At 47.7% G+C, this 14,051-nt stretch overlaps 1 protein-coding gene across 3 annotated transcripts in view; it reads left to right on the top strand.

The window, feature by feature from the left end:
* LOC141099764 (NFX1-type zinc finger-containing protein 1-like) overlaps positions 1-14,051 on the top strand; it is a 229,075-nt gene that overhangs the window by 169,388 nt on the left and 45,636 nt on the right. For all 3 annotated transcript variants that reach the window (XM_073587800.1, XM_073587801.1, XM_073587802.1), the window contains one exon: positions 13,451-13,587. In XM_073587800.1, coding sequence (XP_073443901.1) covers positions 13,451-13,587 — 137 coding nt within the window. The remainder of the gene's footprint in view (positions 1-13,450; positions 13,588-14,051) is intronic.

Raw genomic sequence — 14,051 nt, forward strand, 5'->3', positions numbered from 1 at the left:
TAAGGCCTCAGATGATAGTGGCGGTTTTTGTCCTCCTTTCTCCCTTTTCTTTCCCCAGGAGTTATTAATATATTTGAATATTGCTAGGATTTGGACATCAATAGTAGTGCTACTTCTTTTTTTTTTCTTTACTCCAGGGTAAACTATTTGTGTATATTATAACTTAACAGATTAGTATTTAGTAGGGATAAAGAATAGTATTTCGCTTTGTAGTCTTGGATTGAACCATTTTTTTTTTGCCTCCAAACTAGTCCTAGTACCACTTTTAGTAACCATACACCTATAGCTACCAGTTTTCTTGTTTAGGAATATGTATCAAGTCCATACCAGAAAGATTCCTAGTGTTATATATATATCGTAAAATTATAGTGGAAGGTAATAAGTAGTGAAAATTTTAGCTTAGAAATAGGCGATGAAAGGTTTTTTTTATTAGGGAACTTGATATGTCTTATTAATAAGTGTATTACCACTATCTATGACGTAACTATGGTACTCTTATGTATGTCTGCCTGTCTATCCCCCATCTGGGGGTCTCCCTGTCTTTACAGGGGGATTTCTTTCCTATTCCTAACCCTCACCTTCCCTTACTTTCCTTTCCTGTTAAAAATTTAAAAATGTAATAAAAAAATTATTGAAAAATAAATATTTATTTAGTGATGGAATAAATATTGATTTTTTATTATTATTTTTTATTATTTTTTTTAAATATTTTTACAATTATTTTAATTTTTTAAATTTAATTCTATCTTTTACACTTTGTCCCACTATGGGACACTCATTTTATGCAGGCTGATCGCATCTATAGCATGCAGATCTGCATGCTATAGAAGCTGCCAGCTCTGCAGTTTCTATTATACTGACCTGAGAGACTTCCTGGTCATCACTGCGCATGACAGGAAGTCTTTCAGCTCTGGAGACCCGGATGTCGTCATGACGACATCGGGTCTCCATGGCAGCGATCGGGACCCCGCGGCATGCTGCGGGGTCTCCAATCCAAAAGCAGAGGGGCTGTCAGTCCCTTGTTTGATCGCAGTGTTCCAGGGATTAAAGTGCCAGGAGCAGTCGTTGACCGTGTAAGAAGTTGAACTGTGATTACACCAGGAGACCACTAGGACCCTGTGATGTTTGCCTGCTGCTGCTAAGAGCAGGTGCTGCTACAGAACTATAAGTCCCCGGCGTTTGGGCTCGGCACCGGCCGACAAGACGAGGAACCTTGTGTTGCTGCAACTGATTGGTGCCGAAGATTGGGACTGGCTGCAGCCTATGCAATCTATATGCCTGAGAGGAGACTCATCTCAGGTTAAAGGTACCATAGTCATAGATACCCGGGTATCCCTAGTTGAAGCGCTTAAGGACCTTTGTATTATATTTATATGTATTGTTATTGTAGGTTTGTATAGGTTATACTCAGTGTGCCATTCCAGGGGGTCCCTTGATATCACTACATTCGATTTACACCTATTCTCTGAGTACCTGATTTGACCTTTCTAATAGGTAAATTTATTTCAAATCCCTGTGTAATACACTTTTCAGAGAACCTTGGATTGGCATAGTGATTTCAGCTCTGGCTGAGTGAGTGTACTGTATAAGGGTATTCAATCTGTTTCTTCCATATACTAAGTTCTACTTTATCTGCTGTTTGAGTAAAGACTCTTTTGGGATTTCTGCCTCAGTTTCGGTTTGTGACCCATTGGATCTTATTCGGACCTTCGGTCATTATAACTGCTCCTGGCACTTAGTGCCAGGTGTCAGCTGTAAGAATCAGCTGACACCCAGCCGCGATTGGCCGCACACCCCACGGGTGTGCAGCTGATCGCTAATGACGTACTATTGCATCCATGGGAATCAAGTCCCAGGTCACATGGATGGAATAGTATGTCTAATGGCAGAGAGGGGTTAAAAGTCTGCATCTTATAGTTTCTGTTCGGGGAAGCACAGCATTGCCAAACCCCCTTCTTATTTCCTTAATGATTGGGCAGAGAGCCCATGAAGCATTCTGCCTGATTAACTAGAATATTTTCCAGATGTTCATGTTTACACAACTCTCCCCTTCCTGGTTCTAATCTATATGATCATTGTAAGCTGACACGTTCTATATTTCGTCAGTAGTTTACATCGGTACTTGTAAGTCAAAATCAGGAATGGAACAATCACAGAAAATGTATAATAGAAACACGTCACCACTTCTGTATTTTTCATCTACTCCAGCACCAGAACCACCATTAGTACATACACACATACTGCACCAGAACCACCATCTGTACATGAATACATTTGTTAAGGGGTACTGTATGTCATGTGTCTTTCCCTTTAAATTGTTGTATCTATATAACATGTACTGTGTGATGGCAAAGTTATGTAGGAACAGTATAGATATGTAATTAGGACAATAGGTGGTGCTGTAGAGCTATAGAGATGTAGATTAAATAAGCTAAACAATAGTTAAATAGGTTAGACTGTGGGAGGAGACAGTTCAGTTGCAGCAGTAGCTTGGAGTAAGCAGGACATGACAGTCAGTGCTGATCTGAAGGAAAAGTTGAACTTCTGGGGAGCACTCTCAGGGAGAGGCCAGGAAGTGAGCCTCGGGGCAGCGTCTGGGGACACAGTCTGGAATTGACAGGGACCTAGGGTCCATGCAAGTGGCAGTCTGGTACCTTTGCCAGGATGGGCAACATAGACGGGGAGTGTCCAGTGACGGCCAACGAGAGGATTCTGCGGGCCTTTGGGTCAGACAACGTGCAGGATGGGAAGTGTCAGGATCAGATCAGGAATTGTGCAGAAGATGGCATGTTAAAGCTTTATGGTAACGGATGGACTGTAACTGTGCTGCAAGAACTTGTACCTCATAAAACGTTACAGAAAAAGAACAATGAGTCAGAGGACATTTGTGTGAGTTCACATCCCACAGGGACACTGCGTCCTGATCAGGCTCCGGTCCCGCAGGTGGGTGAAGAATTGTACACATGCCACTCTAACACCAGCAAACACTCCAAAATTATAGTTTTGGGGCACCTGGGTGCTGAAGAGTTAAAGCCCCCATTACAAAGTGGCGAGCACGGTAAAGAACGTTTGCTTCAAGAAAACGGAGGAGCCCCCAGCATGGTTAAGATGGCGGCTGTGAATACTGCTATGGAGAAAAATGGCGCAAAGGCTGATGATAGCTCCGCCCATCGTGGGTGTCCTACAAGCAAAATGGCATGAAAGCCTGGCTGGCGGAGAGGGTGTCTTGTGCCTAGGTCCCATCCCTTTGTGAGCAGAGTCCGCCTACGTTGGGCGCGGCGGAGGAAGAAGAAATTACATCTTATGGAGCGGATCCCTGAAGGGGAGGAGACTGAGGATGCAAAGGAGGAGCTGCTGGAGCCGGCTGTGGCCTGGGAGGGGCCAGGAAGCAGAAACCCACGTGGCGGACTGGACGGCGCCATTGCGGAAGCAGCCGGTGGTGGATAACATGGAGCATTCTTGCACTCTGGTCTGCGACGGCATCGGACGCATTAAGTGAAAATGGAGGAAGGAGCAGGAGCGAGCCCATCCTGGACGGCTGTGGGGAGTATGTGATTTTGGAGAGTCATTTGAATGGGATCGCTACTCCTGGGAAGATGACGGACAATTCTGGCGGCTGCCAGAAACCAGGCTGCGGGAACGGGAAGAACGGAGGTCAGAGACTGATCCGGAAGAAGATTCTAAACCATGGGCAGAGAGAGAAGCGAGGTTGGAAGATTCCTCACCGAGCTGGCGTTTGAGGACCCGTAGGACGCCCCAATGCCATCCACGGGGTGTTACACATTACCAAGCTTAGTACAGTGATCAATTGCAATGACAGGACAGCCTGTCATGCAATTGTATCAAATGAGCCTACTACTCTTGATATTTCCTTAAAAATCATGAGAAGATTCTGGGAGATGTTAACAGCCATCTTCTGACTGTGAACCATACAAGAAACACAGTACTGATGAGATGTAGTCGGTATTACAAATCAACAATTACATTCAGGTGCCTTTATAGGTGACACCTTCTTTGATTTGAGTTGCTCTCTTTAATTTCTTCTCCATCTTGTCCAGACAACATGATGACTTTTCACATTCACAGATCATCTCTGTAGACTTCCATATTCTCTTGTTTTCTGCAGCACACCACGACATGTTGTCCTTAAAAATAAAACTATAATGTCCCTGAATATAAATGCTTGCCCTATGCTGTGAGCCTGAATAATTTATTGCACCTCACTTTGATCCCTGCACAAAACATGATCTGTAAACTCTCTTATGGTACTTGGATTATACACTGTCCTTTTCTATAAAATATTGCATCCTCCTTAAAGAAATATAACTGCCACTCTTTGCCCTTCTGAACTATAGCTATAACTTCCACACTGTCCAACCTTATTAGCTATAACTGCCACACTGCCCACTGTTGTTAGCTATAATTGCCATACTGTCTACCCTTATTAGTTATAACTGCCACATTGCTTATTAACAATGGCGCCCCTGTGCTGGCTACACCTGAGGCAAATGCCCCTGAACAGGCCCTTTAAAATCTCTTCAAAGGTAAGTAGAGCCATAAAATTTATAGGTTCTCTAAACTTTGTTGAAAAAAAATTAACATTTGATGCTAAAGTTTTAACATCCTAATAAAATAAAATGAAGTTTGAAATATTATGCCAATGCATGTTAGAGATATGGTAAATAACTTTTTCGTGGGATACGTTTAATTTCAGATATTTTCATAAATAAATGCAAAACATATACTGTATACCTAAATGTACCACGAATACAACGTTTGACGTGTGAGGAACAAAGTAACTTCAGGATCACTGAGTTATGTATAAGCAATTACCTCAAGAAGGGACAAGTCAGATTTGAAAAATGGGTTTTGGTCATAAAGGCCTAAATTGGTTCTGTTACTATGGGGTTAATAAAGACAAGGGTTGACTTCATGACAACCATTTTAAAAAACACTGGTGAATTTTAAAGGACAATATACTGTATTGCTGCACAGTGTCACGAGTTTACCACGACAGAGTGGAGCCAGAAGACTGCATCGCCTGATTTCTCCTACCCCTGCACTGATTAGAATCACTTCATATTTATATTAAATGTTGTACATTTATTTTAGCAGTGTAGGGGTTAATCTGCTCAGTTGAGAGCTCCTGGAAGCTTTCCTGCATTAAGGGTACGTGCACACGCTGCGGATTCTGCTGCGGATTAATCCGCGCGGATTTAGCAAAATCCACAGGTTTATCTGTGGATTAGCCTGCGGTTTTGCCCTGCGGTTTATCATCTCTACAATGGAGGAGATGGCAAACCGCAGCGGAATCCACAGAAAAGAATGACATGTCAATTCTTTCTGCGTATTAGAAACCGCAGCAAATCCGCACCGTCTGCACTGTGGTTTCCATTTCCTATAGGATATTATGGTACTGTACACCGCAGCAGAAACTGCTGCGGATCCGCAGCAGAATCCGCAGCGTGTGCACACACCCTAAGGTTCAGCTGTTCACTGTTAGTCATTCCCATCTCCTATATAAACTGGTTCCTGGCTAGCACTCATTGTCAGAGAGATAGCTTATGCTGCATGGATGGAGGTTATTGGTGGTTGTTATTATTGGAGAAGGCGGTTGGTGGATTTATCTGTCACTGTTGCTAGGTTTTGAATGTTTGATAATTCCCCCATCCTCCACTCCCTAGTGCATACCTCTGCTATTTATGAGTGTATATTTGTATGTTTGGTATGTTTCGTTATCCCTGTTCGTATTACCTTGTTAGTCTGGTTGGTGTAGTACGGTACAATACTGAGTGAGAGATGGGTACAGACTGAGGGTGGATTCAGCAGCTAAGGCAAGGTACGTGGCCCCGGCGTATTCACCATCAGAAGTATTCCACGTAACAGGGTGAGCTCAGGCACAAGGACAAGGAAGGAGCCCCTGGTCCCGGTGTAACAGGCCAGATTAACCCCCCGCCCAGAATATACCCGGGGTTAAAATGGCCTAGGCCAAACTATGCCCTGGGGTATAAATAGGCCTAGGCCAGTTTATGCCCCTCCGGTTCAGAATATACCCCAGCTGCTGTAGATCAGGCAGTACAAGACAGGACTGCAAGAGTGCGGAGCAGAGGCAGAATCGTAAGACTGTGGAGCACAGGCAGGACCGCAAGTGTGCGGAGCACAGGCAGAACTGCAAGAGTGTGGAGCACAGGCAGAACCGCAAGAGTGCGGAGCATAGGCAGAGCCTCAAGAGTACGGAGCACAGGCAGATGGAGAGGACACAAGGATAGACACGGCGGGGTAAGGAGCCACAGACAAGGAGGCCAACAGACAGAGGTTAGAACATAGTTCAGACTAGGCAACGAACAGGGCAAGGCACAGAAACAGGGATATGATGGACACAGGTATAGGACGGAGTTCAGACAAGGCAAAGTACGAGTCAGTGCACAGGAACAAGGACACAGACCAGGATATTCTGCCTCCTGGTGGGTGAAACGAGAAATGCACAAGGCACAGAGACAGGAATACAGAGACCAGGATATTCTGCCTCCTGGGGGGCGGAAAACATGACACAATGCACACAGAAACAGATCTGGGTAGGATGCCCCCCAGAGCAGGCAGAGACTGGACAGGACCTGGCAACTCAGCAGCAAGACACTGACTGAGTAAGGGCGTTGCTCAAGCAGCTTCCACCAGGTGGAGCTGCCCTAAATATTAGAGGCCTCTTGGTAGTTGGCTGGGAACACCATAGGTGCAAACTGATTCTATAAGAACCAGAAAGTGGCGGCGCCACCCCCTATGCACACAGCCAGGAAGTATGCAGAGAGCAGGCAGGAGGCAAGAGGCAAACAGCATGGAGCCGGCAGCAGACACCACTCACAGCATGGCCCAGAGTAGTGAGTAAGGTAAGTGGCAGATGGGAGGCCATGCAGTGATGCCGGCAGGGTTGTTACACAGAGCCATGGCCACAGAGTTAGGTCACAGCCCCCGTGACTTCCCCAAAGAACTGTCCGACCCGGTTCCGAGTACCCCACGGCCCTGGTAGGCGTGTCAACTAGTTGGGTGTCCCGGTGTAACAGGCCACCCAGAATATACCCGGGGTTAAAGTGGCCTAGGCCAGATTATACCCCGGGTATATTCTGGCCTAGGCCAAACTATACCCCAGGGTATAAATTGGCCTAGGCCAGATTATACCCCTCCGGGTCAGAATATACCCCAGCTGCTTTAGATCAGGCAGTACAGGGGCCCCAGGCAGCGCACAGGGCCCCAGGCAGCACACAAGGGCCCCAGGCAGCACACAGGAGCAGAGACAGTGAACAGGTTCCCAGGCAGCACACGGGGGCCTCAGGAAGCGTACAGGGCTGCAGGCAGTGCACAGGGGGCTGAGACAGCGAACGGGGTCCCAGGCAGCACATGGGAGCCCCAAGGCAGTGCACAGGGCCCCAGGCAGCACACAGGGGCCTCAGGCAGCACACAGGAGCAGAGACAGTGAACGGGTTCCCAGGCAGCACACGGGGACCCCAGGCAACACACGGGGCCCCAGACAGCACACGGGGCCCCAGGAAGCAAACAAGGCCCCAGGCAGCACACGGAGCCTTAGGCAGAGCACAGGGGCCCCTGGAAGCGCACAGGGCGCCCGACAGCACATGGGGCCCAAGGCAGAGCACAGGGGCCCCAAGCAGAACACGGGGCCATAGGCAGCAGACAGGGCCCCAGGCAGCATACTGGGGCCCCAGGCAGCGCACAGGGGCCCCAGGCAGCACACAGGAGCAGAGACAGCAAACGAGTTCCCAGTCAGCACTTGGGGGCCCCAGGAAGTGCACAGGGCCCCAGGCAGTGCACAGGGGCCCCTGGCAGCACAAAGGGCCCCTGGAAGCAGACAGGGCCCCAGACAGCACATGGGGGCCCCAGGCAGCACACAGGGCCCCAGGCAGCACACAGGGCCCCAGACAGCACACGGGGGGCCCCATGAAGCACACAAGGCCCCAGGCAGCACACGGGGCCCCAGGCAGCACACGGGCTTCAGGCAGAGCACAGGGGCCACAGGCAGCACACGGGGCCCCAGGCAGCACATGGGGCCCCAGGCAGAGCACAGGGGCCCAAAGCTCTGCCTGGGGCCCCGTGTGCTGCCGGGGGCCATTTGCACTTCCTGGGGCCCTGTGTGCTGCCTGTGGCCCCTGTGCTCTGCCTGGGGCCCCGTGTGCTGCCTGGGGCCTTGTGCACTTCCTGGGGCCCTGTGTGCTGCTTGGGGCCCCTGTGCACTGCCTGGGGTTCCTGTATGCTGCCTGTGGCCCCTGTGCTGTATCTGGGGCTCCATGTGCTGCCGAGGGCCCTGAGCGCTGCCTGGGGCCCTGTGTGCTGCCTGTGGCCCCTGTGTTCTGCCTGGGGCCCCATGTGCTGTATGTGGCATCTGTGCTCTGCCTGGGGCCCCATGTGCTGCCTGGGGCCCTGTGTTCTTCCTGGGGCCCCTTTGCTGTACCTGGTGCCTCGTGTGCTGCATGTGGCCCCTGTGTTCTGCCTGGGGCCCTGTGTTCTGCCTGAAGCCCCTGTGTGCTGCCTGGGGCTCCTGTGTGGTGCCTGTGGCCCCTGTGCTGTGCCTGGGGCCCCATGTGCTGCCAGGGGCCCTGTGCACTGCCTGGGGCCCCGTGTGCTGCCTGTGGCTACTGTGCTCTGCCTGGGGCCCTGTGTGCTGCCTGGTGCCCTGTGCACTTTCTGTGGCCCCCATGTGCTGCCTGGGGCCCCCCATGTGCTGCCTGGGGCCCTGTGTGCTGCCTGGGACCTGTTCGCTGCCTCTGCCCCCAGTGTTCTGCCTGGGAGTCCCTGTGCGCTGCCTGGGGCTCCTGTGTGTTGCCTGGGACCCCTGTGCTGTGCCTAGGGCCCCGTGTGCTGCTGGGGGCCCTGTGCACTGCCTGGGGCCCCCATGTTCTTCCTGTGGCCCCTGTGCTCTGCCTGTGGCGCAGGCACTTTCTGGTTCTTATAGAATCAGTGTGCACCTGCCTATGGTGTTCCCAGCCAATTACCAAGAGGCCTCTAATATTTAGGGCAGTTCCACCTGGTGGAAGCTGCCTGAGCAATGCCCTTACTCAGTCAGTGTCTTGCTGCTGAGTTGCCAGGTCCTGTCCTGTCTTTGCCTGCTCTGGGGGCATCCTACCCAGATCTGTTTCCATGTGCATTGTGTCATGTTTTCTGCCCCCCAGGAGGCAGAATATCCTGGTCTCTGTATTCCTGTCTCTGTGCCTTGTGCATTTCTTGTTCCACCCACCAGGAGGCAGAATATCCTGGTCTGTGTCCTTGTTCCTGTGCACTGACTCGTTCTTTGCCTTGTCTGAACTCCTGTGTCCGTCATATCCCTGTTTCTGTGCCTTGCCTAGTCTGAACTCTGTTCTAACCTCTGTCTGTTGGCCTCCTTGTCTGTGGCTCCTTACCCCACTGTGTCTATCCTTGTGTCCTCTCCATCTGCCTGTGCTCTGCACTCTTGCGGTTCTGCCTGTGCTCTGCACTCTTGCGGTTCTGCCTGTGCTCCGCACACTTGCAGTTCTGCCTGTGCTCCACAGTCTTGCGATTCTGCCTGTGCTCCGCACTCTTGCGGTCCTGCCTGTGCTACGCACACTTGCGGTTCTGCCTGTGCTCTGGTTTGGCTGTTGCAGAACTTCTTGCTGCAGCTTCTCTCCGCATACCTTGAGGTTCCGCTTTGCTTCGCCCCTGCTGCCGCAGAGCCTCTTGCTGCAGCTCCTTTCCGCATACCTTGTGGTTCCGCGCTATTTCCCTTCTGTAGCTCCTGTTGCTGCAGAACCTCTTGCTGCAAACTGCAGTGCCTCTCCTCAAGCCTTGCGGTTCTACCCTGCTCCGCTCTTTGTGGTTCTTCTCTGCTCCGTAACTCTGCGGTTCTGCTTTGCTTCCGTTCCATATCTTGCGGATCCTTGTTCTACCCATCTGTATTGGTTCCTAGTCAGGTCCTGCATCTTCTGTGTGAACCGCTCTCTACCTGTTCCTGATACACTTCGTACCTGTCAATGTTCCCGTCCTTCCTGAACCAGTTCCTGCACCGCCAGTGTGAACAGCCCCCTACCTGTTCACAAATACTACTCGTCCCAGTGCGAGTCTCTGTCCTGTCACTACTGAGTCAGTTCCTGTCCCGCCTACCTGCCAGTGTCTCAGCCGTGCCCGTATGCCTTCCAGTGTCTCAGCCGTGCTCGCCTGCCTGCCAGTGTCTCAGCTGTGCCCGCCTGTCTGTCATTGTCTCACGTCGTGCCTGCTAGAGTACCCATCATGTCAGTTTGTACTAGCCCGCACCTGCTCGCAGTATCCTGTCCCTCAGTTGGATCAGCAGCCATAGCCAGACACCACCCTGGAGTGATAAAATGAAAACCTGGCACTCAACTTAATGCTTGGTGAGGCAGTTTATTGTAGTACCAGAAAACGTTTCGGTCAATATAGACCTTCATCAGTTACTACAGTGTGAAAAAAATAAATAAACAAAAATAAATAAAGTATGTACAAAAATCACATAAAATGCAATTCGGTCGTGGATATATACAATATTATACAAGAAATACTACAACAGAGACCAAAAAATATATCCACTATGAATTTCACACAGAAAAACAGTGCATCCTGACTCTATAACCCTTTATTACACTACAATGCATCCTATTTTGCTTCTGAGCGCGCAGCCATCTTTGTTCAGCTGACGTCACCACCCAGCTCTCTCCCATTGGCCCTACCCTCCTGTCCGTCAAGGCCATAGACCCGCCCTTCCTCCACTTAAGCTCAGCTCGCCTCTGTCTCCACTGACAAGTGGTGTTTACCCACGTCCAGGAGGACCAGGCTGTGCTGATATTTTCAACTGTTAAGGTAACTACCTCGCCATTTATAGCGACACTCACAACTTTGATATATAGCACACTTTACCGCTGTCTTATGTCATCCTACATGACGTTTACCTTACAGATTATCCTGCGCTACAGCAGCATTCTAACCATTTGATTACTGGTATGTACCATTCTGTAACACCACCTAATTGACCTTATGTATACACTTTAACAGGGCCAATCACTTCTTTTTAGGCGTTATCAGTGACTAACATAAAAAGCGCCCTCCTTCAAGCTACTTTCAAACATACTAGCACGGTATATCTTATCCTTTTCTCCTTCAATCTGCGCACCCAAGATATATTTTTTGGTCTCTGTTGTAGTATTTCTTGTATAACATTGTATATATCCATGACCAAATAGCATTTTATGTGATTTTTGTACATACTTTATTTTTGTTTATTTATTTATTTTTTTTCACACTGTAGTAACTGATGAAGGTCTATATTGACCGAAACGTTTTCTGGTACTACAATAAACTACCTCACCAAGCATTAAGTTGAGTGTCAGGTTTTCATTTTATCATGTATGGTTTCGGAACCTAACTTGGCACCACTATAGTAGTGCACACGGTGTTTTCTACTACCACCCTGGAGTGGCAGCTACCTGCCGCATGAACCTGACATCACCATCAGAGGCTCCAGTGAACACCAAGGTAGCTGCTTAGTTATGCCCCTTCCAGGGTAGTCTGGTTTGTGGTCCAGTGGGGCCACATCGCCCACGCTCACGCCAACCAGTCAGGGCGCGAGCATTACACTGTGCCGTAAAATGAGGGACATGTATATGGGATTTAATGTGACGCCACCTGTGGTGTTCGGCAACGGATGGCCAATGCTGTTAAAGGAGACCGCTGGGGCTGATGGTGATGCAGCTGGGATGGTTCTGCTCCCCACATGTGGACATGTGGACAAGGGGAAGAAGGTGGACCCAGGCAACTATAGGCCGGTGAGTCTGACTTCTATACCAGGAAAGATCTTTGAACAAATTATTAAACAACATGTATGTCAATACCTGGATAAGAATGAAGTGATTAAACAGAGTCAGCATGGGTTTCTAACTAATAAGTCATGTCAGACTAACTTAATTTCCTTCTATGACGGTATCACTGATTGGGTGGATCAAGGAAATGCTGTAGATATAGTATATCTTGACTTCAGCAAAGCATTTGACAAAGTCTCTCATACAATCCTTATTGAAAAAATGACTAAGTATGGAATGGACAAGGCAACTGTTAGGTGGATTCATAACTGGCTTAGTGATCGGACCCAAAGAGTGGTCGTAAATGGCTGCACATCCAGTTGGAAGAATGTCTCAAGTGGGGTACCACAGGGCTCTGTCCTGGGCCCTGTATTGTTCAACATCTTTATCAACGATTTAGATGAAGGAATTGAGGGTAAACTGATTAAATTTGCTGATGACACAAAGCTAGGAGGGATAGCTAATACTAGAGAAGAGAGAGAGAGGATTCAAAAAGATTTAAATAAACTGGAGAAGTGGGCAGCAACTAACAGAATGGTTTTTAACAGGGAGAAATGCAAAGTACTACATCTGGGCAATAAAAATGAAAAAAGCATATATAGAATGGGAGGAATAGGGCTAAGTGACAGCACATGTGAAAAAGACTTGGGTATACTAATAGATCACAGACTGAATATGAGTCAACAGTGTGATGCAGCAGCAAAAAAGGCAAATGCAATTCTAGGATGTATTAACAGAAGCATACAGTCTAGATCACGTGAAGTCATTATTTCCCTCTACTCCTCTTTGGTCAGACCTCATCTGGAATATTGTGTCCAGTTTTGGGCACCACATTTTAAAAAAGACATCAACAAACTGGAGCAAGTTCAGAAAAGAGCGACCAGAATGGTGACCGGTCTGCAAACCCTGTCTTATGAGGAAAGGTTGCAGGATTTGGGAATGTTTAGTTTGCAAAAGAGAAGACTGAGAGGAGACTTAATAGCTGTCTACAAATATCTAAAGGGCTGTCACATTGTAGAAGGATCAACTTTATTCTCATTTGCACAAGGAAAGACTAGAAGCAATGGGATGAAACTGAATGGGAAGAGACACAGATTAGATATTAGAAAAAACTTTTTGACAGTTAGAGTGATCAATGAGTGGAACAGGCTGCCACGAGAAGTGGTGAGTTCTCCTTCAATGGAAGTCTTCAAACAGAGGCTGGACAGACATCTGACTGGGATGATTTAGCGAATCCTGCTTTGAGCAGGGGGTTGGACCAGATGGCCCAGGAGGTCCCTTCCAACTCTACGATTCTATGATTCTATGATTCTATGATTCTATTCCTTTCATGCCTAAAACTCTCCTGCTATTGGTGAGTATAACAGCTTGAGTCATATCTGTTTTACCTAGGTAAGACCCTATTGCGCTCTTTCTCTTTTAGTTTTAACTGATTACTCCCTGTGAGGGAGGCAATGCCACTGTGGCAACCGGACTCCTGGGGTGCCACACAGTCGTGATATACAAGCTATATTTCTAACAGTAAAGTGAAAGTGAAAAAATCTCCACTGCCCTGAACTTAGTGTTCTAATATATAATATTTATTTTAATTAAATCTAATTAATCTTATCTTTTTCTCTCAGATAAATCAAGAAAAAATTAAACTCCGTCAGAAAATGGAAAAAGAGCTTCAAAAAATGGATTACATGAGTGAAGAGGAATATAAAAAGATCTCAGATATTCGTGCTATTCAAATTAATAAGCGTTGGAAAATATACAGGTTTGGATGACTTATTTCTAACACAAACGTCAGAGTAACAAAGTAGCTTAGTCAATACACATATTTGTGTATATTCACAATTTCATTATATAAATACTACTCAAAATTGTGAATTGACACTGGAATGTTGAATAAAAAACACATCTTTATTAATACACAAAAATAAATCCGTGTATTAATATTAGCGAGAATGATTAAAAGGCATATAGGAGGGGGGAAAAAAATCCTGCACAGGAAAATCACAGGGAAACGTATAAGAAGTGGGTATTGTAAAAAAATGGTATTTTCCCTCAATAATGTTAAAGAGTAACCAATATGAATGCAGAAGAAAGATCCATGTATAAGGCTATGTGCACACAGTGCGGATCAGCGGGTCCGCAGCAGATTTAGGTGCGTTGTACAGTACCATTGTTTTCCAGACACTCTGCCCAGATCTGCTCTGTGGGTCTGGCTATTGCTGCCAC

This window comes from Dendrobates tinctorius, unplaced genomic scaffold, assembly GCF_039654945.1.
Source record: "Dendrobates tinctorius isolate UK_male_01 unplaced genomic scaffold, ASM3965494v1 ptg000102l, whole genome shotgun sequence".
NCBI classification, from domain to species: Eukaryota; Metazoa; Chordata; class Amphibia; order Anura; family Dendrobatidae; genus Dendrobates; species Dendrobates tinctorius.